The 27,711-nt window shown below is 41.5% G+C and overlaps 1 protein-coding gene across 1 annotated transcript; it reads right to left on the bottom strand.

The window, feature by feature from the left end:
* Positions 1-14: 14 nt before the first annotated feature.
* Positions 15-27,711, bottom strand: ptprq (protein tyrosine phosphatase receptor type Q). The gene is made up of 46 exons (XM_058076155.1): positions 27,648-27,711; positions 26,427-26,532; positions 24,213-24,321; positions 23,882-23,996; positions 22,416-22,485; positions 22,117-22,316; positions 21,814-22,045; positions 21,570-21,698; positions 21,338-21,484; positions 19,896-20,059; positions 19,347-19,806; positions 19,095-19,256; positions 18,489-18,668; positions 18,301-18,408; positions 17,950-18,231; positions 17,598-17,879; positions 17,237-17,357; positions 16,998-17,149; positions 16,772-16,917; positions 16,496-16,667; positions 13,569-13,889; positions 13,199-13,474; positions 12,964-13,115; positions 12,560-12,701; positions 11,094-11,369; positions 10,659-11,021; positions 9,883-9,992; positions 9,625-9,811; positions 8,990-9,228; positions 8,819-8,888; positions 7,945-8,103; positions 7,544-7,808; positions 7,376-7,449; positions 7,201-7,300; positions 6,954-7,082; positions 5,608-5,652; positions 5,224-5,250; positions 4,959-5,040; positions 4,785-4,875; positions 3,552-3,628; positions 3,304-3,438; positions 3,104-3,229; positions 2,689-2,834; positions 2,464-2,599; positions 1,152-1,275; positions 15-1,081 (listed from the first exon to the last, which is right to left on the bottom strand). The coding sequence occupies exons 2-46, from the start codon at positions 26,524-26,526 to the stop codon at positions 1,044-1,046; spliced, it is 7,221 nt and encodes a 2,406-aa protein (XP_057932138.1). The 5' UTR covers positions 26,527-26,532; positions 27,648-27,711; the 3' UTR covers positions 15-1,043.

Genomic DNA, 27,711 nt, shown 5'->3' with positions numbered 1-27,711 from the left:
CATCACGGAGGAGTGGAAGAGAATTCCAGTAAACCGTGCAGCTCACTGCTGCACAAGCTGTACACTGACTACTCCAACTTTCTATCCAAATTTCATTTCTCTCTTAAGAAGAGAGAGAATGCTCTCTACTCTTGTGACCCCTGAAAATTAAAGCTGTAATGTCTGAATGCTAAATTACATATTTTTGTAACACCTCTTAAAGTGGACCTATTATGCTCATTTTTCAACCCTTTGTGTTGAGTTGTGGACTCCTATAGAGCAGCTACACACAATAACCATCACAGAAGACTTTCTAGATCTTCCAAAATCTTCCAGTTTGCGGAGGGGAGAGAGCGTATTTGGCTTATAGCCACACCCATAAGGAAGCCAGCTCATCTGTGACATCCCAAATGTCTTTCAGGGCTCACATCCAAATACACAAACCTCATTATCTGAAACTCTTTTAACACGAGAATACAACGTTCTAACTACATTAAATGTCAGAAAAGTTGAAAAAGCATAAGGTCCCCTTTAATTAAAGTGTGGATTTCAATCACATGTTGATTGACTTATACAGAAGTCACTGTGGTGTCTGCGAACCTAACTGCATGCTTATTTCCTGTACAGGAGTCATACAAGCTTAATGGGATACGATGTTGCTTCATTTGCTCAAAGAGTCCTTAAGGGTACCGCTAATTCAACTATAAAGGATGTAAAAATTTGAAAAAAGGCTTTTATTATTGCAAATCACTCTTGAGGAAAGAATAAACCCAAAACTGGAATGCTGTCAACTCCTCAACGCAGGCAGAATTTACAAAGACATAGAAAAAAAAATATGGCTGAATAAATTATCTTACCAAAACACAAAGGGGTTTCGGTATATAATACAGTCATGACAATACACAGCGGACTCAGTGTGTGCAAAAATGTGATAGAGCGCTCTACCACTTCCTCACCGTGAAAACAAGACGTTCCTTGAAGGGAGCAGCAATGTTCGAAGGGTGCCTTTGACCTCCACCATCTTCTAATGAACATAGCCATCTTCTGGCAAAGTGTCTACATTGTTACATTGTAGTCTCTTCCCATTCCAGTTCAACATCACCTGAAGACAAACACATGCGATGAGACAACATCATCAAGGAAGCGGTGTGTGTCTTAAGCGTGTGTGTTACCTTCCATGGCATCCAGGGAGTCCATCTTCTCCAGAGCAGAGTAGCTGACAAACCATATGGACTGGCTGTTGCCTTTATTGTTCAGTAGTTCCAATGTGCTCTGGTGCAAGAAGATGTACTGGGCCTGACACACACACACACACACACACACACACACACACACACACACTACTGAAAATAGCTACCAACACTAGCAGTACATGCTGACTGGCCAAATTCTAGCATATTTTAATGTATTATTACTAATTTTAATCCCTGAAGGGAAATTCAATCTTCACTATGCTGTATATATTAACAAAAAGGCAAACAGTAGTCAGAAAGCAGATGAGCAGATTTTTGCATGCAACATACTATGTCATTCAGTTATTTATGATAACCACCATCTAACCCAATAAGACTATAACACAAGGAATCAAAATAAGCCACAAAAGTCAAAAAGTAGCATTGATGTAGTGTTGTATAATAACTCCTGTTAATGTGTGTGGAAAGAGAGGTACGGGGAAATGTGCCCATGGAAAAATAAATAATCTGTTCCAGGGTTAAAATGTCTCCTCTGTAAAATTCTTCACTGTAGAGCTCCTGTATCAAAGTAAGTTAAACAATGACTAAGAGAGTAAACGTTGGGCACCTTTTGTGTACATTCTGTTCTTTTTGTATTTATTCTTACATTATTATATTCAAGGTAATGTCGCCAGGCGGGTCAGTGTCTTTCATGACACAACAAGGTCTCTAGTTATGTCAGAAAATGGCAGTTTAATTCTTCTTACATATTACTATGACTCTTCTTACTAATATTATTGTCGTCACCATCATCTCTGGATGTTTATCTTATAAGTACAATAATAGAAAGGCCTTAATGCGAGTACAGATTTTCAACACGTACCTAATGGTCCCAAAGAATCAAGTCTACCATGTGGAGGGATATGGAGCCCCACGATGTAAAAAAAAGCAACATGCCATGACAAAACAATAACCACGATGTAGACATAATGTCCCTGCACACACTGAGACACACAAGTGATCCATAAGTAATGAGCGAGCAGGGTGATTTTAGGATAGATTCGTGCTTTGTCAAAAGGGGGATCCTTCTCATAATACACGTTTAATCCACTGCCACATCATCTTTGTCAGAAAGGGAATTTTCTAATAATTCCTCATGGGGAATGAGATCACAAGTGGGTATGGAGTGTAAAATAGGACAACTTGCTGATTAATATTCTTTATGATTGATTATTTTTGGCTGATTCTCCAGAAGTGTGTGTTAATTCTAATCACAGGAATAAAAGGGTGATTTTAGTGGATGTATACTAACCAGGTTCTGTACCATGCACATCCTCTCACTGCGCAGTTCAGCCACTAGACCGTAAACGTCCACAAAATCGTGATCTCTGATGTGTTGAATGAGATGGTCCAGAGCGATGAACACGCCTGTTCTGCCCACACCAGCACTGAGGCAATACACACGCACACACACACACAACTATTACTATGCAGCATTTTGTGGTGACACAGAATTTATATAGATACACTGTAGCACCTGCAATGGACCGCTATAGTGGTGTTGTCATGCCGGTGCGCTCGGACCGCTCTGACGAACTTGATGAGAGTGCTGCAGGATTCTGGGACCCCGTGCTCGGGCCATGATGTGTAGTTGAAGTGGCGAACCAAAATGTAATGGCCGTGCTGAAAAGAGGAATGAATACATCAAATAAAGAAGGTTCTAGTTCAAATATAATTTGTTGTTTAGTTGGTTAGACAAAACTAACACATTTCCACAAAAAGTAAAGTGGTGGTGCAGTTATGGTGCAAGTCAGGCCAAAGGTGCAAATGTATTTCAGTTGTTGCTGTTACAGTACTTTTTCATTGGGTCTAAGTGGCCAACCAACAACAAAAACACCTCAACATAAAATCTACACTTGGTCATGTATTACATTCTGTACTGTCATTGTTACCTTTTCTACTTTCAGGGTTCTGACAGTCCAGTCAGGAAGGATTTCTTCCGATACTTTGGATATAAGGATGTCGCCAAACACTGACATGGGTTTGTTGTCCTCAGGCCAGTATTTGTGACAACGAATCTAGATGAGGACATGCACACAAATATGTGTTTGCTGTTCCACAGTACAACATTATCACATCTCCAATGACGCACCCTGCCTTTTTCGTGACACTGTGTGAGCATAGCGATGGTGCGACTTCCTGTTTCCCAAATCATCTTCCAAAAGTCAGCCACTGTGTTGGGTAATGGACCCTGGGTTGCAATAAACTCATTGGGACACAGGTAACCCTATGAGAGACAAAATAGTCCATTAATCCACACTGATCCACATTTCTGACAGAATAAGAACATGACCAAGAAATGCCCTGGAAAAAAAGTGAGTGAAAAAAGCTGATACTCACTGCAACAAAGCTGGCGTTGATGTAGTCTGAGCCGGCAGTTCCAGGTTCTGACAGCAGTTTCACCCTATTGTTATTATCTGGATACAACAGAGGATGCACAGTGTGAGCCCTATGTGTAATTTGTATCACGACTGCAGTTCTTTTAACAACAGTGTGGAAATGCTAGAACGGCAAAGAAAGAAATTAATTGCAAACAATATACGGTACTCCATCCATCTTCTTCCACTGTAGCATGTCCCAGCTACTTAGTCCAGAAGGGAGAGCCCAGTCATCCTACAGAGAAAAGTCATTTTGGCTGCTTGGACTCACGATCTTGTCCTTTGAGTCACTACCCAGAGCTCATGACCACAGGTGAGTGTAGGAACATAGAGAGATTTGCCTTACGGTTCAGCTCCCTCGTCATCACAACAGACCAATGCAGAGTCCGCTTCAGGGCAGATACTGCATCAATCCGCCTGTCAATCATGCATTCCATCTTTTCCTCACTTGTCAACCCGACCTCAAGATACTTAAACTCCTCCACTTGGAGCGGAATCTCATCCCTGACCTGGAGATCGGGGACCACTTGGACCTGGAGGTACTGATCATCCCAGCCACTTCATACTCAGCTGCGATCTAATCCAGTGGGAGTTAAAGGACCACATAATCTGCAAAAAGCAGAGACCTAATCCTACAGCCACGCCTGTACTGTAAAGGTAGTGAACAAAAACGGTGACAAAGGGTAGCCTTGGCTCACTGTATCCTCACTGGAAACAAGCCTGATTAATTGCTGGCAATGTGGACTAAACTTTGACACTGGTCTTTCAGGGACAGCCTGTATTAGGTGGTCCAGTCCCCCACAGAAGTCCACACAAGTCCACAAAACACATGTAGACTTGTTGGGAAAACTCCCTGGCAAGAGAGTGTAGGGCTGGTCCACAGTTCCACGACCAGGATGAAAACCACACAAGACCATCTGGTGGATCCCCCTCCCCAGAACCCCTGAATAGACCTTAGCGGGAAGTCTAGACAGGAAATATTATATTTTTCACTCAGCAACATTAGTTTGAATGCATAAGAATCATTGTCTCAGCATCTCCATTCAAACAAGTTTTTGTCATGCTCTACGTCACTCTATAAAATGTCCCTAAAACACATTGTGCCGTGATACAACTGTGTCCTAGTGAGTGGCATCAACTAAAATATCGCTATCTAATACAGCATGCAATCCCATTGACGGTTGTATTTACTCACAAGGTTTTATATTGGGAAAACGGTTCTTGGATTTATTCCAGGGCAGGTCAGCATCAGTGGTTGCCAGGTCCTGAAGCAGTTTGGGAAGCTCCTAAGAAGATACGTTGCTGCATATTAGATTCATTTAAAAGATAAAACGACGTGGCAAAAGGTCAGATTTGAAAATATGCTTACAGAAAATTCCTCCTGGAATTTGGCATTGTCATTACTGCATAGATCCTCCACATGCTGGAGGAAGGACTTTTTATTGATGGGCCTGCCACAGAAAAATACGAAAGAATGGCCTGCAAATGTGCTCATATTCATGACAAAATATCTCATCAAATCTAATGAAGTGTATGTGTAACAGTGTAATACCAACCAGCACTGAACATTCACATTGCATACTGCAGCCCCTGTCGGCATATTATTTATACATAATTTATGCTGGATGACTTACTTGAGTGATTTCCTGTAGCTGAGGAGTCTGGACCAAAATAGAAAAAACAGTTAGAAAAAATAAAAATCACAATCACTTCCTGTTTTTGCATATGAGATCAACAGACACAGTGACAGTGTGTGTGTGCGTGTGTGTGTGGAGTAATTTGAAGAGGTTAATCCACTTGACCTGGTGTTTCTTGGCAATTCTGAAACTATGCAAGTGATAAGGTGTCCCTCTTCCTGCCCTCTAAAACCATTTAGCCTTTCAGGCAGGCTGGAGATAGCGCATAAACAAATGGAAAAAAAAGGTGCCTCTTGGTGCAGTGCAATGCCAATGCATTAGCTAGCAATAGTGGAGGAAAATGTGGAATGCAGCATTTACATAAATTGTATTAAAACTTACTGGATGACATATATCTCCTTTCGTCTAAAGAAGAAGGAAGAATACCTGTTGGGAGAAAAGTGCACATTAAGACACAAATAGGCCTAATTATCTTCCAAATTCAATGTGACTACATGAATGCAAAGTTATTTTAGCCACTTATTATGGAGTGATATGTATAAGTGAGATATGAGATATATTTGTGTCCGAATGATGACAGGAGTGTGTATTTTAGCGACAGGCGAAGCAACATTTCAAACAAAGGCATGCACTGTATAAGACAATGACCTACAATATTTGCTCTAAAAAATAATGATATAAAAGGAGTAGATGGTTCTTTTACCAGGAGCAGATAGCTGAATGTACGGGTCCTCATTCATTTAGTGCTTTTAATGTTGTTCCTTTTAGAGTTTTACACAATTCGTAATAAATGCTGTAAGATAAATTCGATTGCTATTATGTATGTATGCTTTCTTTTGCTATATGCCGATGTGTGACTAGTGACGAGTGACTACCTACCGTGCTGCTAATGTTAATGCTAGCATCACTAAACATCTTCAGTACTGGTCACATTGACACAAGGCCCCAAATAGCTGTTTTCAGCTATGCCTGCGAGTAAGTAGCAAATTTAAACCCAAATTTGTGTTTGTAGTTCAAAGTAAAAAATCAGCCGAGTGGTGGCTCACATCTAAAAAAAAAACACTCTTTAGTTGGGATACTCGTGTGCCAAGGTAACACTGTATAAATGACAATGAAAGAACACCGGCAGTGTGCCAGTACCTACTCGGTGACAAGGCAACTCATAGCAACAGTTGATACAAATAACTTTGGTCTGGTTGCAAGCGCCATCTACCAGGACTTTGAAGCTAACCTTACTATTCAAAAAAGCTGTTTTTTTGTCCATTTCTGCTCAATATTTCTTCCCGCTTGTGGCTCCACATCCACCATTAATTAAAATTACTTAAATTGTGCCATTAAAGTAAAGTTTGTTTAATGCGTTAACTTTGACAGCCATGATATACACATATAATACATATATGTATTTTAAAGAAGACAATAAAAAAGAGCACATTTATCAGCAACCATGGCTGCACACAGCTTGTCTCTAGAGAAGAAAGGATAAAATATCAAGTCACAACATTGCGGCATTGTTTCGAAGCTGCTGCTTCTATTTTTGCACAAAGTCTTCAACACAAGATGATTTAGTGCCGACAGGAGCATATATCATGTTGGCAGCAGTAAAAACAGTTTCTGTCTGTTGCATTGAAATTTGAAATCATATCTGGGGCAGCCACATAAAATCACATCATGTTCCCCCTGCTCCAGCTTTCCAAAGTGTTAAACATAATCTTATGAACTGTACCAACCGGTTGACTTTTTCTTGTTTCAGTTCCAAATCTGCCACAGCAATCAGCTGATCCAGTTTATACTTGGTCTCAATGATCTCTGCTTGCCTGGGAGAATACGTTCCACCCTCCTTCTTGCGCTGGTGGAACCTGACAAACATGTCAACATATTGCAAGCAGTAAATATATATAAATACACAAAGATGTTTCACCCATCCAGAGTGTTTTGATTCATTCCCAAATGTTTGTAAAAGTGCTTTCATCTTACTTGACAGATACACAGATGATGACAATCAGTAGCACCGCCAAAAAAAAGGAGAGGAGTACACCAAGAATGATCTGCTCATCTCTGGTCAACAGTCCATCAACTATGGAGAAAAAAAAGGGTAGGCAAAATAACCAGGAGATCATTTCTGATGTGCTAATGTTGAATATGAACATACCTGCAGTTTTAATATGGTCAGAGTATTCAGAGTCAGTGTACTGGCCAATGATGTTAGTCGCTCTGAACTTAAACCTGTTGAGTATATAGTAATATATATAATAAGTAATATGTATAATATAGTGTAACCATTTACATTAAGATGGTGTTGAAGTGATGGTGCACTCACACATATACAGTGTTGGCCTTTAGAGGTCCATTACACAAAGTGTCAGTGTCGTTCTCCTGCATACACTCATCATGTACTCCTATCACATAGGTAGTCGCCATAGTGTTATTGTGTCTTGGCAGAAGATGCTTGCCCCTAGAGACACTCCGTGCGTCCCTCGTGTCCCCTGAACATGATGGGTTGCGGAAGCCCTGGTCAGTAACATACGGCGCGGGATGGCCAAAGAATGCATTCCTCCAGTTAGTTAGGTTTGATGTGTCCTTCACTGTGGTATGATGGCAGAAAGAAAAATGCACATTGAGTCAAATATGTGCTGACACTAAAAGCCTGTATGTGTTAGTCAAACTCAAGACAGACTTCAGCTCTAAGTGAGCAACGTCAATATTTTTCAAGAGTCATACCCCCTGACTCAGCCACGATGACCTGAATTTTTGCGATTGGTCCATTTTCGTCACTATAGAAACACGCAGGCATTCGAATGGTGATACTCCTGTGGGTAACCATGGCAACACCTCTATGGCCGAGCACTGCTTGGGGTCTTTGGGTGGGCTTGGCCGGGGCTGCAGCACACAAAAATCACAACATCATGATGCACACACACATTAGAATATGCACATAGGCCTACACTGTCAGACCACAATGTTATGATAATGACTATACAAGAACGGGATCAAGTATTCTGCCTTTATTAAGTTAATGAATACCATATTAAGGGAAAATACTTTTTTGTTTGGGGGGTTGTGCTGGAATACATTGTAAAATATTACTATTTATTCATTTTTATTTAATCGTTCAATAACTTAGCAATCACTTCCCACAGTAATTATACTGTACTATGAGATTTGTGGTGTCTATTCGAGTGGAGGCCATTATAGTTGATATTATGTTATACTGCATACTAATTATTGCTGTTGTAGGTTGCAATGGTATACCTGACCGTTTCATACTCAGAAGTGTTTCTAATAATATGGTCACCACATCTAGCTACATACATTATCATCATCAATTATTGTTCTCTGGTAGTGACTATTAAAACAGATCATTATTATTCTGGTAAACACAGAGGTTTTGTTCAGTTATGAATGATATATTACTAAACATGGCTACACAAAGAAAGGGTGAAATTTTCCAACAAGCACACAGATGTGAGTTATATTTGAAGTGTCAGAAGTAGACAGGTTCAGGCTTGCATGCTCTCCTACTGCGCAGTCAAATTGCAGTTGATGGCAATAGCAAGGTTGTGCTTTGACTCAGTGATATGTAGGAACACAGTACCTTTGATTCCAGTCGTTATCTGGACATGTGGGCTGGGTGGACTCCTACCAGCGCTGTTCTTTGCTGAAATCTACAGAAAAACACATTGAATCAAGGAAAATGATAAAGAAAAACACCACTAATGGGTTAAACAGTAAAGAAAAAAAATGACGTCTGTATGTGCCCGCTCACCTGAATACTGTAGTCATGACCACCTTTTAGGCCATCTATCACCGCGCTCAGCATGCTATTGTCGTTTTGGGTGGTGTTAAGGCTGATGTTCCTCACCAGTAGTTCTTTTTCAAAGATGTATACAAAGTAGGACGTGATTTGTCCATTGGGCTCCTCTGGCGGGGTGAAGGTCACCTTTACTTGGTTTACCTCATCCGGAATGACAGAAACCACCACGTTTTTGGGTGGATCTTTAGGCTCTGAGGACAAATAAAAACCATAGAATACATGGAAAGATGAGGACAAAAAGAAGTCATTATTTCCCCTATACTTTTGACTCTTGTTCAAATGCACACAGAAGAATAAAGAAATACAACACAATTTGGTGAAGGTTACAATGTTGCAGTAGGTATCTCCATTTTTATCTGGGATTATGTTAAACTTTCTTGTTTTTTTTATCTAGTAAATGTTCGACAACAATTCATGCTTTCTTAGAGTAAGTTTTACTCCCCAAAAAATGTTTTACATTTGCCTTTTATTGTAGGCTGAGAAAATGTCCTGTTCACAGGAGGGTTTTCTGCCTGTGGCAGCTCTTGACTGGGTTTTTCTTCAAAAGAAATTTAGATTTTAGCTTTGTTAACAAGTTTTCCACATACCTTCCTCCAACGTCAGAAACAGGATGGGCCCAACAGCTTTCCCATCCTTAGGGGCGTGCTCTACTGAACCAGTAAAAGCAGTTACAGTCACAGAATAACGTGAGAAAGCAGTTAAATTAGTCACAACCACAGTTGTCAACTCCCCCGGAGCTCTAACTGCAGAGTAATTCAAACCAGGACCATCCACCTAATAGGACAGAGAAAATGGAAATATTCAGTATAAATGGCTGTTAATATGATATGATTCAAAGAAATGACCTCCACAAGATAAGATGTTGGTCCAGAGATAATGGCTGGAGGGTGCCACGCGATACGGAGGCTGCTGGAAGTGGAAGTCACCCTGAGGTCACGTGGAGGCGCGTCCGGGTCTGAGGAAGATACCTTACATTACATTATAGTATGGCTCAGACTGTACAAGCAAACAGTCACAAACAGATCCATTCATTCATTCATTTTCTATCCTCATGAGGGTTGTGGGGGTGCTGGAGCCTATCCCAGCTGTCTTCGGGTGAGATGCGGGGTACACCCTGGACTGGTCGGCAGCCAATCACAGGGCACATATAGACAAACAACCATTCACACTCACATTCATACCTATGGACAATTTGGAGTCACCAATTAACCTAGAATGTTTTTGGAATGTAGGAGTACCCGGAGAAAACCCACACATGCAAGGGGAGAACATGCAAACTCCACACAGAGATGCCCAAAGGTGGAACTGAACCCTGGTCTCCTAGCTGTGAGGTCTGCGCGCTAACCAGCAAATATAATAATTATACAATAATATTGTAGGCAGGAAGCAGAACTGGAGGTAGCAGAAATGAGGATGCTGAGGTTCACATTGGGAGTGACCAGGATGGATAGGATCTAGAATGAGTACATCAGAGGGAGAAAACCCACGCATGCACAGAGAGAACATGCATACTCCACACAGAGATGGACGAGGGTGGAATCGAACTCGGGCCTCCTAGCTGTGGGGCCTGCATGCTAACCACTCGTTCCAAAACCTGATAAGATCATTGTGATGTTCTTACTGCCAGCTAGGGTGCGTGCATAGATCCACTGTGTATATTCTCCAACTCCTGCATTAGTCACAGCGGCCAATTTGAAGCGGTAGTGTCTGTATTTAGCCAGAGGATGGACCGTGACACTGGGGTCCTCTTCTGAAGCGTTAATTGACATTGTGATAGTGGATTTCACACAGTCCGAGTCTGCTTCTTCACTCTGGTCTTGTTGTGCAGCAATGAGGTTGTCAGGTCCACAGCTAGTGGTGAGTAGCTGTGCAAGGAGGTGGTATTCTATCAGCAGGCCCGGGATAGAGAGGGGGGGATCCCACTGGAGTGTGATGTTGTTGGGGGTGACCTGAGAGATGGTGAGGAAGCGAGGGGCAGATGGGGCTAGACAGAGAGACAAAGAGGATTAAATGTATACACTCATCTAATGCTCCGAAAGGGGCAATAAATGTGTACCTGACTCTGAAAGTGTAGAAGCAGTACAGTTGGTTTGATCTCCTAGCCCTGCAGAGTTGACTGCAGCCACACTTAGCAGATACTCCTGCTCTGGTGGCAGTCCAGTCACTGTGTATTCTGATGTGTTGACCTGGTGTGTGTAGGACTGCAAGTCCATTTCTATTAGAATCTCGTAAAAGAGGATCTGTCCATTCGGGTTGGCTGGAGGTTCCCAAGATAGCTGAACGGAATCCCAACTGATCCCTGAGCACGACAGGTTCCCAATAGCTTCTGACACTGCAGAAACAAAGAGGGAGTGGTTGGGGAAAAGACTTCAATTTAATTTCCAATTGTGTTTTTGTACAGACTTATATGGAGTCTTAGCTTAGCATAACAGAGACCCTACAGCAGGGGTCTCAAACACGTGGCCCGTGGGCCAAATGTGGCCCGCAGGACACTAGTTTGAGGCCCCCACCTTGATATGAAAGTTTAATGTTTGATATGGATGCTGTATGGTATCATGTACCCAGAAAAAAATATTATGTTTGATTAATGTTCATGTTAAACTGTTAATAGTTATCCTCCCTATTCGTGTGGAAGTGGTAAGTTTTTGGCTATTTAAGTTTAAAGGAAATAACTTGAAGGCTACCGTTTAGGTCGCTAGCTCTCTAGTTTGCAAGTTAGCATGTGTCTCAAGACCCTGCAGTTGCACAATATGTTGTAAATAAAAAGAGTATAAATGTGACTATAGTCGTGTTTTGTCATGTCTACAGGGCTCTAATAATGCTTTGTTAATTTTAATCTGAAAAAAATAATTTGTCTGCCCACCAACTATATGTGGTTTCTTAAGTTTTTATTATTTGCTGTTTTATGATTATTATTATATGTATTTATTACTGATTGATTGATTTTCTTTATTCTTGATTTGTTTATTTATTTTCCATCTTATTTTGTGCAGAAAAATAAAAATTAAGATATTTGAGAACAGTGGAATGTTTTATCAGAGCTTTTATTGTAGAAAATCGGAACCAAAGTACTGAAAAAGTTTGTATATTTTTCTGTTTTTCATAAATGCGTTTTTTTTTTTTTTTTGAAAACCTGATGCGGTCCAGCCTTGCCCAGACCCTAGCTCCAGTGGCCCCCAGGTGAGTTTGAGACCCCTGCCCTACAGGAACCAGTTTTTAGCATTAACTCAAGTCAGCAAATCTGACATTTCTTCAGCCAGTTGTCCTTACAACTCAGAAATTATTCAATTATTCTTATTATTCTTGGTGAGGGGAAGTCAAATGGTTCTTCTGGCTCATCACAAAGTACGTAGCATCCATTTTGACTCAAGTTTAGGTAACCAAATATGGTTCCTCTTCAGATAGACTGTTCATTTTTTTGGTTCTTAAACAACACATTGTTTGCATGTTTTTACCTCTTATAGATATAAATATTACTTTCATTAGCCTGAATGAGTGTGAACAAGCGTGTGTATTTGTTACCTGACTCATTAGTGGTGAAGGTCACAGGGCTGCTAAACTGGTTCCCGTGGCCCACTCGGGTGAAAGAGTAAACACTGATCTCATAGGTACTATGAGGCTTGAAGCCAGATATGTATTCAGTGGTTGATGGCCCGGATGAATTCTAAAATGGTGCACACAGACAAAAACACACATCTAAAATAACACATGAGAGATAATATAATGCAGTCCTGATATCTTATTATATCATCACACATATGTGCACGTCTGAGTGAATATAATGTTAACTCGGAGTCGCATCTGGAGTGTGAAATTAGAGCTAGCAATCCGTGTGACAGGTGTGTACTTTTGCAGAGTGGATCTCGCGAGTGAGCTTAAGTTGTTGTTATTACGGACTAGCTTCCGGTGTGTGAAATTGATGGTACCTGGTGTGTGACGATGTGTGTGATGAGGTTTTGAATCCTGAAGCCGTACTGTATCACCACCCCATTGGGCTCCAGGGGGGGCTCCCAGCTCAACCACACAGAGACGGCCGTGTGATTGAAAATAGTCAGGTCACGTGGAGGGGACATTGGGCCTGAAACACAATGACATAGAAGATGAAAGAGACATCAGATATGTACACGCATATAGTTAAGGTGTGTCACTGCACACACTTACCCCCTTCATCGGTATGCAGCATCAGCACCAGGATGGGCCCTGAGCCTTTACGTGTTGCAGCGCTAATGGTCAGGTTATAAGCTGTGTACGGAAGTAGGTTAGTGAACGTGAAGGAGCTGTTGGGGGTATGTGTGGTGTTTAAGCCCACTGGGCTGAACAGAGTGAGGGTATACTCTGTAATCTCCCCATTAGCCTCAAGAGGGCGCTGCCATACAACGGCGATGGAGGATGACGACAGGTTCGTTGTTGACACCAGCAGTGGCGCAGAACTGGGGACTAAGGTCAAAACATCAAGGTCACATATGTATAAACCGCTTGTACTGTATAGGGCGGGGGGGTAGATGGGTGATGTTTGTGTTCCTGAACTAACCATCATCATCCGTCCGTAGGTACATTGTGCTGGTGTGGTTGTAGGCAGGCCCGGCTGCTGTTGCCGGGGTAACAGTCAGCACATAAGGGAAATACTTCCTCAGTTTGGTGAAGAGGAAGACAGTATCAGTGGTGGTTTTCTTGATGGTTTTGTTGACCACTGGAGGGCCTTGTTTGGATACATTTGGGAGCATGCCGGCCTCCTGCAGCGTGAGCAGGTAGTAAGGACGGCCATTTGGCTCCAAGGGAGGGTCCCAGCTGATGATGATGGCGGTGGAACTGAAGATCTGAGCGGTCAGGTTGTGCACGGAGTCAGATGGCACTGATGGGTACATAATGAGAAATAGTATTACTCCCTTATTGACTTACTTTGTTGTGTGACCTATGCAAGAAAATACACTTTGAACATTGTGAAAGTGCACAGCAAACCACTTTTGGTTATTATCTGTTACATAGTGTCATTGCAGAAATGCAGTGATCAAGCAGAGAAATAAGGCAACATGAAAACATAAATAAAACAGTAGACAGGAATGAAACATACATGAACAGAGGCATTAAGGGTGGAGAGAAAAAGTTAGAACTATCATACTCATCCTGTTTGTACATATATGTTTGTCAGTGAAGCATGGAAGAAGCTGCACAAGATGAAGGTTAAAAAATGGGGATTAATATATTCAAAAAATGTCCTTAAGATCAGTGATTGGCTGTGAGAGGCCAGGTATATGTGGAGACTGTGCCCAGCTGGGCTTGGCTGTGTGGGAGAGGCAAGGCGCTGTGGAGGTCCACTGCTTGGCTGCGAGTGGAACAGCTAGATCACAGGCAGAGATAAAAAGTCAGTATAAGGCGTAATTATCATCCAGTGGTAAACTATTCAAAATCTGTAAAATGTATTCAATTTGGCTAAGTCACTGAAAGCAGTCTGCACCATTTTTCACAAAATCACATAAAAACAAAGAGATCCGTCTGACGTAGAGTTCAATTAAAGATATGTTGAAGTAAATATGACATGCATGTAAAATATGGTGGGATGATCCCACCTAGAAGACTCCAGGCTTTGTTATTTCTCTATCATTGAATCAGTGCACTCTGTCTTTGTTCTTTTCCCTTCTAATTCCACATAACTGTCATCCTGCTTAGGAAAGGAAATACAAACCGGTTGTCCTCAAGGCATCCATTATCGATGCCACCAGTGGGACAAAATAAGAGCCAGTTTGCAAGACTGAGAGTTATCTCCTTTCACCTAGCAGACTGAGTGTCACTCCTTCGATCAGAGCAGAGTTTTTATGTCATTTTTTTTGTTTGTTTGTTTGAAGAAGAGTGTTGAAAAAAGGTGTGCAGACTCGGCCTCCAGTGAGACTCTGACTATATACAATAAGGTCCAATGGATCCACCAAAGTCAAATCCCTCAAAAGTCAAACAATAAACCCATTCAACTTTCGCTCAGTGAGCATCTAAAGAATACTAGATGTGTCTTTTACTTTTTCTTTAGCTGTTTTTGAAATGTCACCACAAAAGGGTAACCTTCTAGCTGCTAGGTACAATTCATTCAACATAAACAAATTCTGCCAAGCAGATGCTAACATGAATACACCTCTTTTACACTACACAGCACATATTAATGCCAGCAGTGGTACAGTCAATTAGAATGAGTGGTTTTACTTTATTTTTGTTTTATTCTACACTGATGAGCTACACTTTGTATTTGTATAATGCAACACAATGGAACAAATTGTGTTTGACTTTGGAGGTTTCCTTGTATTCGCTCACCAGATACTTCATTAGGTACACCTGCACAATTTCCCGAGATTGGCAATGTCAGAGCGGTATGAGCAATTCCTTTATGATTACTTCCACCAAGTCATGATGCATCCATGTTTTGGTGCTTAACTTTCTATTGGTATTCTATATTCATATGTACATGAATGTTGATTTTTTTTCACAGTACAATCTTCTTCTTTCCTCTTTCTCTTTGGGCATTTCCCTTCAGGGGTCTCCACAGCAAATCAACCGCCTCCATCCAACCCTGTCTTCTGCATATGTCTCTCTCACAACAACTACCCTCATGTCCTCCTTCACTACATCCATAAACCTTCTCTTTGGTCTTCCTCTACACCTCTTACCTGGCAGCTCTAAGGGCAGCATCCTTCTACCAATATATTCACTATCTCTCCTCTGGACATGTCCCAACCATCTCAGTCTGGCCTCTCTGACTTTATCTCCAAGGTCTCTAACATGTAATGTCCCTCTGATGTACTCGTTCCTGATCCTATCCATCCTGGTCACTCCGAATGTGAACCTCAGCATCCTCATTTCTGCTACCTCCAGTTCTGCTTCCTGCCTCCAATATTATTGTATAATTATTATATTTGCTTTATGTTTTTTTGTGAGAGTGATGCTTGCACTTATTTTTTTCTTCTGATTGATAGAAAACATGTAATTTCAGACCAAATTAATATTGGATGAAGATTATACATTTAAACAATGCAAAATTGAAATGACTGAATTAGGTTAATTGGCGACTCCAAATTGTCCATAGGTATGAATGTGAGTGTGAATGGTTGTTTGTCTATATGTGACCTGTGATTGGCTGGCGACCAGTCCAGGGTGTACCCCTCCTCTCGAAAGACAGCCGGGATAGGCTCCAGCATACCCCTGTGACCCTATTGAGGAGAAGCTGAATAGAAAATGGATGGATGGAACTATTCCAATATGCTTCTAGTATTATGCAGAGAAATTCAGGAAAACTGCAAATACATGTTCCACTACATCTTGTGATGGTAATACCACTCTGACAGTGTCAATCAAGATGTAGCATGACTATCTTTGGAAAAGCATATTTTTCATATACTGTGCAGGTTTACCTAAATTTTATGGAGCGCAATGTGCAGTATTTTGGTGTATCTTGATGTTTGTGTGTGTCTGACTGACCATCCTCAGGTAAGACTAGAGTCAGTGGCTCGCTTTGGACGCCTCCGTCCCCTTTTGTAGTGCTGGAGGTCATCCACACTGTGTAGTTAGTACCCCCAATAAGGCCAGTCAGAGTCCAGGATAGAACTGAGTCCGGTGATACAGGGACAAACAGTTCTGAAACGGGAACTCTCTGTAGAGGACAGAATGACAGAATGTTTCAGGGTTCAGAAAGAAAATAGCAGAGGGATCTCATTTGCCACCTTTTGACGTCATCTTTTTCAAGATGTGTCTTACCTGCTCAGCCACAGTGTTGTTATCAGAGTAGTAAATTGAGTAGTGAACAATGATTCCATTGGGTTCAGAGGGTGGGTGCCACAGCACGATGACAGAGGAGGCGGTCACATTTGCAAATTTCACATTCCGGGGTGGGTCAAATGGCTCTGAATGACGAATAATACAGAGATGTGTGAGAAGGTCTCATGGTCTCCTTGTGCTGGCCGTGATGACAGTCATCTAGCACCTGCATCAGTGGTGAAGCTGAGGTATGCCTGCACCCCTCCATCTCCCATTCTGGTCCAGGTGGAGACTGATGCATTGTAGTGGCTCTCAGGGTCCAAATTAATAAGCACTGATGTCTCAGTTACATTCTGCAGCAGATCCATTGTTTCATTCCTAGCAAATATGTCAGCTGGCTATTTTTTGTCATGTTCATGTTCTTCTTTTCAAACATAAATGGTGATTTTGGTTTTAAAAACTCACCAAACTCTTACAAGATAGTAGAGTATGTCTGAATTGGCTTCAAGTGGTGGTTGCCATAATAACTCCACCTCATAGTCGGACAACTTCTGAGCATGGAGGAACTGAGGGGGCGTGTCAGGAGCTAAGATGTGGGAGAAAAACTTTCCAGTGATGTAAAAACAACTACAAGAGAACCAGTGGAGCTTTGAGGTCCTCATGAGGGAAAAACCATTGCTGAAATTCAAAAATGGTTAGCTAAACACATAGAAGTGAGGAAAAGAAGCAGAGAGGAAATGACGATCAGACACACTTTTTCGGGATACTGTGGAATCAACCTGGAAGAGAAAAATCCACTCCCCCCCCACTCATCCATCTGTCTCACCATCCTCCAACGTGGTGATGTTGAGCGGCTCGGTGCTGAAGTTCCCTGGTCCAGCCCGTGTATGCGCCTGCACCATGACCCTGTACCGTGCAAACTTCCTGAGATGTGTGATGCGGATGAAGTTGGTCGGGGAGGTGAGATTCAGGTAATGGGTTGAATTCCACAGCTGCAGGCTATAGTGGGTGATGATGCCGTTTGGCACGAGAGGAGGCTGCCAGGTCACGTTGACCTCATTTGGGCTGAGTGACTCATAGGAGAGGCTGTAAGGAGGACTGCCCGGGACTGCAAGTAACAAAAAGTTGTTGATTTACTGCTGCTTATTTTTCCATTTTTAAAATTCCCATAAACGCACCATCCTCTCCAGATAAGATGCTTAAATATTCAGAGGTCTGGTTGCCGTGGCCATAACGTGTAAACGCCATCACAGAGACATTATAGTACGTGAATGGCTTCAGGTTCACGAGAGTAACTTCGTTGGTGGAGGTGTTCACTGAAGAAGAATACGACCGGTTCTCATAGTGGACCAAGTAATGTTGGATCACACCATTGGCTTCCTCTGGAGCAGACCAGGTCAGGATGACCGTGGACGGGTTGGTGTCCACCACACTGAGGTTCATAGGTGGTGAGTCTGGCTCTAAGGGGCGAGATTGAGCTTGACATGCAACCATTATGGTTTATGTGTGCATTTTTTATCTGAACATACCATCCTCTAATGTGAGGAGAAAGATGTAATCTTCCTCAGATAGAAAGCTCTCTCCCACAGCTGTAGACGCCGCCACACGTAGCTTATAACCAGTATACTTCTTCAAATCTAGAAATCAGAAATGATATTGGTAATTGTTACAATTACAATGACATACATCAGGATTAGTCTGAAGATAAAGCTGCTACCTGTTATGACCATGCTGGTAGAATTAGTAAACCATATCAGAGCTTGACCACTGTGCACTTCAAGGCCGTAGACGGTGTAATGCGTGATCCGCCCGTTGGGGTTGAGTGGAGGCATCCAGCTCACACGTATGGAAGTGGAGCTGATGTTTTGGTAAGAAAGGGCGAGCACTGAACTGGGGACTAAATGAAATGTGAAAAGTGAAATGATTTTTTACTTTGCAGCAATGAAAACATTCATTCATTCATTTTCTACCGCTTTTTCCTCATGAGGGTCGCGGGGGTGCTGGAGCCTATCCCAGCTGTCTTTGGGCGAGAGGCGGGGTACACCCTGGACTGGTCGCCAGCCAATCACAGGGCACATATAGACAAACAACCATTCACACTCACATTCATACCTATGGACAATTTGGAGTCGGCAATCAACCTAGCATGTTTTTGGAATGTGTACCCGGAGAAAACCGGGGAGAACATGCAAACTCCACACAGAGATGGCTGAGGGTGGAATTGAACCCTGGTCTCCTAGCTGTGAGGTCTGCGCGCTAACCACTCGACCGCTATGCCACCCGCAATGAAAACATGATGATGAAAATAATAATGACAACCCACCTTGTTCTCGAGTCTTCTCAGTGATGTGTGAGGCTGGTCCTTCGCCCACTAACGTAGAGGCAGTGACCCTGAAGGTGTACTCGGTGAAGGGTTCAAGACCGGACACCAGGTAAGACAGCTCTTCCATCAACACATTCATCATTTCTTCTTGCACAATCACACCTGCAGTATGCATGCATACACAGGCTGGTCATCAAGCAGTCACAATATGTGTAAAAGGCAAAGCGGAGACTCCAGGAATTACTCTCCCACCTTTAGTAGAACTCGCTGTGTTTTGTGATGATGAATGTGCCGTGAAGGATGCATGCCGTGTGGAAAAGCGGCTCTGGCCTGGTGTGAGAGTAAGGTAGGATGATTCAGATGTCATGTCCTCAGCGTGCTTTGTCAGCCATGGTGGAAGCGTAACAGGCGACACAGGTATTGGTGTAAGAGGAGGTGAAGAAGACTGGTAAGTGTCATCGGACGTCTCAGTGAGCGAGGGGGTTAAAGAGGGGTTAAAGCCCTCGTAAGGTGTATCAGCGGTGTGTGTGCTTTCCTCAGCGCTTGTGAGTGGAGAGAAGGAGAGGCTGGATGAGGTCCTGGCAGTTGACTGTGTGGGGTCAAAATCAGCAGTGGTGAAGGTCAAACTGAGCTCAGCATTTCTCCTACGCCGCCCTTGAACAGAATGCTGATCAGGGCCAAGCGTCTCACCTTCGGAAGAACCAGTCGTATTCTGTGAGTGGAAAATGGGAGGTCTACAGGTGAAGGTATATGGAAGGGTATACAATGAAGTCCAAAACTTGGCATTATAAAGATTATTACCGGTTCTGCTTTGAGGGTGATGTCATGTAATAAAGTTTCATTCAGCAGGACCTGCAGTCTGTACTGGGTAATAGGACCATTTGGTTGGGCTGGAATTCTCCAAGTCACGCGGATTGAAACAGCATCCTCTGCAACTGCCTTCAGGTCTTGAACTGCACTGGGTGCTACGTCACCAAACACAATAATAAGCATACAGGAGGTGCTTGATATAATCTGTAAACCGACATATAGTAAGTACATAGCACTGCACACTATTGGATTATGCCACAAAACTGTTATTGTCATAATGCCAAGACTTATTCAGCCATTACTGCCCTATGGCACTTGCGCATTGTCTTGTTTTTGAGGTCAAAGCAACCTTTCATTTGTTTTGGAAGAATTAAACAGGTAGCTCTCAAGGCCTATATATTACAAGAAGATCCTTTCTGATCTGGAATGACACAAAATGGCTTAAAATTGTTAGCGTCAAAGGTCAGATAGGTTTGTTTGACGTCAGTGTGCTACCAATTTTAAATACAGTGGAATCTCAGAGTACGCCCTGGTTAGGATTTTGTTTTGGTTTAAGTAGCAAAAGTTGCAAAAGTTTGCCTTGGTTGGCATATATTGTTTGTTGTTGTTACACAATATGATACACGTCTTGTTGTATTATTAATATACTAATAATACTAGTACATAGGTATGAATGTGAGTGTGAATGGTTGTTTGTCTATATGTGCCCTGTGATTGGCTGGTGACCAGTCCAGGGTGTACCCCGCCTCTCGCCCTAAGACAATGAATGAATGAATATAATGAATGAATATATACTAATATACTACTATATACTAATATCCTTTGCCCACCTATGATGTCATCAGCAGTTGACTCTGCAGTTCTTTACAAACTAACACAGTTACACCACAATTTTCTTCAATCATAGCTGGAAAATAACCCACGATGGTGCCAAATAAAGTTTCACTATCAGCATTATGATAAAGAAGGTGAGAAACACGAATGGATTCACCAAATAACCAAAGTACTACTGTGTTGTCCGTGGGAATCCTTTTCTCTTGCTGCTCGCCCTCCAAATACTAACGCTAACCGAGGTTCCACTGTAGATTTTTACAAATAGATTTGGATTGTTGTCTATCATGCTTGAAGTAGTATAGGTCAAAGGTCAGTACATGTTTTTGTTGGTACTCTTGATTGGAATTTTCCTCTCTGATAATGGAACAATGTTGAAGACATCAAAAATATCTTTGATTTTGAGTACCATGAAATTCTGGAAATAATAGGGCTTCAAATGGCATAGCAGTGCAATTTTCTTGACAGACACTCTACCTGCTGCATTTTTACACAATGACAATGGTATCAAACGACTATAATTTCTGTCATCCAAGACAATTTTCCAATGGGTCTCACATGTTCATATGAATGACAAATTGTTTATCAATGCTGCTGTTTACCTTCAGCAGATGTCATCACCTCCTCCTGAGCAATTGGACCCACTTCTCCGGCCGCTTTGGCGCCAACAGCAATGGTGTACTTGGTGTAGGGAGTCAAACCGGTGAAAGCGAACCTCATGTCTGCTGTGCTGTTTTCATATAAATATCCTACGTACAAGGACATGGAGAACATTCTGTCAGATATATATTTGGCATCTATTCATGTATGTATGCAGAGTCAATAGCTACGGACCTGTAGAGCCATATAGGAAGACCACGTAGGTGAATTTTCCTGTGATGATGGTGGGTGAGTTCCAGGAAAAGGATATTGATCGAGATGTCACATTTAATATTGAGAGGTTCTGCGGTGGATCTTCTGGGGCTGCAGTGCACAAACACACAGACATCCTTCATTTATATAGAATTTTAATCTATTAATAAAATCTAAAAAAAAATAGCCTCATTTTTCATTTTCATTTTCTAATTTTTCCCCACACCTGACTCGGGCATGCGAACCATAGTAGACGCAATCTGTCCTTCTCCATCTGACGTGAATGCAGACACTTCAAAAAGATAAGCAGTGTAAGGTCGAAGCTGATCAACTCCTACTGATATGGGGACGCTCCAAGCGGCCGCAGGGGGCACGGCGGTGAGGGTGTAAGGTGGAGAAGATGATGATGTCATTTCCAAGGGACTGAGGGTCGCACGAGACAGAATATCTGCAGCATCCTAAACAATAATGGTGGTATGATTGATTTCTTTCTTCATGTCAATAAGAGTTTAGTTTTAAAGATCCATACATTGCAATGAGGCAGCGCTCCGGTCATGATATCTTCTGCATTGACCTCAAGGTCACGGACCGTCTGTCCTGTGCGAGCGTGTTTGGCTTTGACAGCAAACTTTGTGATGAGGCCATTAATCCGGTGTGGCAGGAACCAAGTGACCAGGACAAAGGTGTGATTCTGGGCAAAGGCTGTTAAGTTGGTCACCAAACCGGGAGCTGCATAAAACAAACGCACATGAGCACACAGCTACACATCGCTGTACAACAATACAGTCAACATACATTTTTAGTGAGTATGTGTGCGTGGATACCTACGTGACTCAGCAGTCTTTACGTAGACAGCTTTGCTAAATGGTCCTATACCTACTGGAGAAGAGGCTGCCACCTAAACACAGAAAGACAGTACTTTATTAACTTTATTATTCGGGTTAGGCATTGTTTGAATTAATCATGTTGGTCGTGCATCCTCCTTTGCATGATATCATAGTGTTGCAAATGCTACAATGAGCCGACCGCTCTTTTTTATGATGTGACGACAAACTTTTTAGCCGCTTCTTCTGCGTTGGTGTCTATATCTTTCCATGGCAAAGTGTGCATCAAATCTAGGAATCTAAATAAAAACATTCGAACGATCCTGGGCATGCATTGGGATGGAGGAAGGACATCACAAAAAGTGTGAGCACCTCTTCTCCTACAAGTGGAGCAAGCAAGTGAGGGACATGATAACTTTTTCTCATGTTTGGTGCTCATGAAGGGACACATAAAGGGTCACAGAGCGTGCCAGTCTTTAACAAGGCATTTATAAAAAGTTCATGAATTCTAGAAGCTCCTTGGCACATTCGCATCCATTCATCACAACAGACAGTGAAAAGAGTCTTGGCCGATCCATAGATCTGTTTACATGATTAATAATGCAACTGGGATCAATTACCACCATTAAGCCAGATCAAGAGCCTATAGTGTAGTGCTATAAAGACTCGAATTATACACTACAAAAGAAAAGCAATGCACCAAAACATATGGAAATGATGTCTGACAGTTTACAGTGCTAGTGTGTAGCACTGAAGCACTGTCCTTGACCAAGACAAAGACCTGGACAAAACCATACACTACCTAAAGGTGACCTATTATGCTTTTTCCACTTTTCTGACCTGTAAATGTAGTTTGAATGTTTTATTCTCGTGTTAAATGATGCTAAAGTTTAATGTTTGCGCATTTGGATGTGAGCCCTGAAAAAAGTTTGGGATGGCTCAAAACACATAGTTTCAGAGGGAGTTGCAAAACTGTCCCTTTGTGATGTCACAGAGGAGCGGACTTCCTTATGGGCGTGGCTGTAGGCGCAATACACTCTCTGCCCTCCCTCAAGCTCTGCGTCTGTGTTTACGTTGCGAGCAATGGCTCGTAAAAAGTGTTTCTTTGGATGTAAGGGAAAGGTTTCCAATTCCTAAAGACACCACCACCAGTGGTTGGAGTTCCTGATTCCCTACCAGCAAACGAAATGCATTTTAATCGGTCAACGGTATTTCACACTGGACTGTTTTGTGAACATGAGTCGACAAAATTGCTGAAGCCTGATGCCTTTCCAATGTTACTTGGTCATGTATGGTTGTGTAAGTATGGATATTCAGGTACTATGATTGTCTCAAATGGTATATGGTTATTGCAGTGGAATCCTGTGCATGAAATATATTTGTGACAGGAATAAAAATAAGTAATAAAAGAAGACTAAAATGAGTAGTGGTCCTATAAGTAGGTTTTAAGGGTATCACATGTGTGACTACCTGAATATGGTATGTCGAGCCGGATGTGAAGTCAGTGAGCAGAGTCTCTGGTACATCCAGAAACTTGGTCACCTGTGTGAAGACAGGATCCGGATAGGGACACACTTCCTTGTACCTTAAAGAATCATAGGTTCACTGTCACCATCCATAGCATACAAGAATATCCTGATGTCATTCGATTCATATATATATTATTTTTATTCCTCAAATCTCAAGTCTCAACTTAACAAATTTCAGTATCAGTACTGATACTGGCCCAGTATTGGATCAATCTAAAAATTTGCAGTATTTCCCAATTTGCTCAAGAAAAGACATTGCTGAATAAAGATACCTGATTATATATCCATCAATGCTGCTGGTACCAGGAGGCATTGTCCAAGAAAGCAGAATCCCATTGGAGCCTACAGCCTCCCCTTCTAGTCCCAAAGGTGCATCAGGAACTAGAAAGCAACATATAGTGTCACCATGCTGTCACTTATTATAATATACCATACTTGATAATTCAAAGGACACCATTATGAACAACATGGGAATAATATGTAACGTTAGTGACAATGTGGGCTTGCAAAGAGTGTTTCAACTATGATCTGAGGCTTCATATAAAAGAAACATTTAAAAGACTCTCATAGTTGAGTCATTCATCCTACAGTTCAAAAGCAAGTGCTTAAGTTACCAGAGAGGAATTAAACGGGAAAAAGGGCATAGTCATTCACATCCAACACAGTGACATTCTTGTTCTTTGGTTTGACTAACACCATCAGACATAACTGCATAATTGTACCTTTGTAAGTACATAATGTGGACATACCGTTTTAAACAGGAAGTCAAAGCTACATTGAACTGCTCACACACAGAATACTTCAGGTTGATGCTTAAAGAAAAAACACCTTTTGGGAATTTTGCCCATCATTGACAATTGTTATGGAGCTAACTAATAATGTACGTCATGGGAGGTAACTATTTTGAATCCTAACAAAAAAATGCCAACACTGTTCAGGGCTTGACAATAACGATGTACCGATGGCACCACCACCGATTAGATCCAATACCAAGTGCTGATTTTGCACAAGCTACAAAATATAGCGGTTCCATTTCTCTGTGTATTTTTCTCACCTTTGCGTCACAAATTTTTGTTTGACCATTGAGCATTTTTTTCTGGATTAAAAACACTTTACTAGTACACAAATGTGTCTATTCAATAATGTTTCATTGTGGTGCACAACTTATAAAAGGCAAAGTGCCTAGAAGTCTCTTGACAATCCAGATTTCCATGCAATGTCATGATCTATGTAGGAAAACAACCACAAGAAATGATAATCATTTCATCTTTATTTGAGATTCTCATGTGATGCCACAAAAATTAGATGATATCATTATGGCAGTCTTTTCATTTTACATGGGGCAAGTTCGGGCAAGTAGTTCTCACCTTAAGGATTCCCCATGGGCAAGTCATTTTTGTTTTTAATGCAGAGCCCTGCTGTTTCATTTACATAACATAGCTTTGCATATTAACAAAGCTACGACAATATTGTTATTCTAGCAGCTAACTCTATTTATCTGCCGGAGCAACACGATGCCTCGCGAGCTGCTCGTCTCAGTGTCATTCAGAGACGGAAGAGTGGATATCTTGATCTCAATTTCACTTTTCAAGATCTACAAGATGCTCCTTGGGTGTCAGCATTTTTTTTTTTTACCTGAGCACTGGAGCACAAATCTCGTGCTGGAAGACACAGCCATCCCAGTGAGAGCGGACATTGTAAGTGTTGTAGCTGTTTCTATGCTGCTGTTTTCTTTTTTTTGTCGTTTTTTTCCCCGTTAGAATGCACATTAAAGGGAAATAAATACTGTATGTGTTCATGTTTCACTTAAGGATTGTGGGCTAAATTTCAAAACTAGTGTGCAGTGATGTTTATGTGAGTGTCCTGAATTAATCTGGCAAGAATGAGAAAGGATGAATGAACTAGAGAGGTATGAGTTGGCGATACATACAGTATATGGTGTTGGAATTGTACTGCTGTGTATGTTCAGGTCAGAATTAAAGGGGACCTATTATACTTTTTCCACTTTTCTGACCTATAAATGTAGTTAGAATGTTGTATTTTCCTGTTAAACAATGCCAAAGTTTCAGATAATGAGGTTTGCGCATTTGGAAGTGATCCCTGAAAGAAGTTTGGGATGGCTCAAAACGCTCGGTTTCAAAAGGCGTGGTAAAACTGCCTCTTTGTGATGTCACAGAGGGGCGGACTTCCTTATATGGTTCATAGTTGGCGTGTGACCAATCACAGCGGATTGGGCATTCGGGTATTTTTTTCCCTCCCCTCTCCTCTTGTTGAATAGGAAATAATAAAGGCACAATAGAGCAACAATAAACAATAGCCACAGCAATAACTGCTATAACCTATGGATGAGGAGCATTATAGTTTCCTTTTATGTCGCCTCCAACAGAGTCTCACACCAAGCGTCATACCGCTATCACAATCTTAACAACAGAGTCCACTTTCACACTTAACTGTGGTGACCCAAATCTAGCATTTTCACATCTCACCGCTCTCGTTGGTATTGATCATGCGGCTCACTCCTGGGCTGATGTTGGATGAAGACGCTGCGGTGACAGTTCCAGTGTATGATTGTGTTACACCGACCATTTCATTCTGTGAAAAACATATAAATAAAAATATCACCACTAATAAGATCTGCAAGCTTATCAATTATATGGTTTACAACACCTATGCGGTCTACACTGACTTTAATTGATTTAATGACAAGATATATTTTTACAATTATACAAGTTTTTTGTGGGGCACATTTGCAGTGATTGAGCTTGTTGCTGTAAGATAATCATCACTGTTTTTCATAGGATATAAAGTTTGAAATATCATAGCCTTCCAGGGATGGGTTTTATGTCTACTGACAATTTGTCAGAACACGAGGGGGGGTGGGAGATTACAAAAGAGAGTTGAGGATTTTTTGCTTCGAGGAATCGTTTACGTCACCAATGCGTATACGTCAAGGAAGTGGGTGTGAAGATTGAAGTGGATAGGAAAAGCGACAAGACAATCAAAAGGGAGCAAACGAAATTAAAAAAACAGAGAGAAAATGTGGTTAAATAGCAACTGGAACATAGTGATGTTTATCGTTGTGCAGCAACAATGAAATCCCAGTGGCCACTGGTGTGGCTGATGGATAAAACAACTGTGCGATAAGATGCACATGCCTTTCACAATTGGTTCAAGTACAACCCTTCTCCCCACCTCAACAAACTTCAACTTTTTCCTACGACTGAAATTATTGTTAATTTATTATTTCTCTTTAACCAAGCAAAAATATGTTTTTTCCGATGACTCGATTAATCGACAAAAAATTTCAGTATAAAATATACTAAATACTAATACTAAAATATTTGATAGCTGCAGCCTTAAAGACAATATCCTTTCCCACATAATCTGCTTCTTTGAATGCATCTACTAATGTCCAAAAAAGCAAATTCAATTTTGTTTCCTTTGGCTTTTTCCTGATTGCGGAGTCGCCACAGCCGGTTTTTTGATCCACATACTGATGCGGATCAAATTTTGGAAATTCTAGGGTTTGTTCCGAATTCCAGAACGCTAACCACTACACCAACGAATGTGACTATAAGTCTTGTCACACTGGTCTTATTTTATTTAAAAAAAATAAAACAATTCCAAATTCATTGCTCATGTATTCATCAAAAAAATGTTATCTTATAACTCATATGACAAGTCTACGGCTTTGGACTTGACTCAACCTGTTGAGACTTGACTTGAGATTTAACTGGGATTTTTACGACTTCACTTTTTTCACGATTTGCA

The sequence above is a fragment of the Doryrhamphus excisus genome, chromosome 6 (assembly GCF_030265055.1).
Source record: "Doryrhamphus excisus isolate RoL2022-K1 chromosome 6, RoL_Dexc_1.0, whole genome shotgun sequence".
In the NCBI taxonomy this organism is placed as follows: Eukaryota; Metazoa; Chordata; class Actinopteri; order Syngnathiformes; family Syngnathidae; genus Doryrhamphus; species Doryrhamphus excisus.
Note: the sequence above shows the minus strand (reverse complement) of the source record. Positions and strands in the feature narration are given on the sequence as shown.

Bases quoted from the DNA above. Each gene is read 5' to 3' on its own strand.
- ptprq (XM_058076155.1), bottom strand. From the start codon at position 26,526: ATGGTCGGTGTAACACAATCATACACTGGAACTGTCACCGCAGCGTCT. The intron at 16,918-16,997 runs GTGCTAGATGAC...TTCGTCATTCAG, and splicing joins CAGCTTCACCACTGATGCAG to AGCCATTTGACCCACCCCGG. The intron at 13,475-13,568 runs GTTAGTTCAGGA...TTTTGACCTTAG, and splicing joins CCTACGGACGGATGATGATG to TCCCCAGTTCTGCGCCACTG.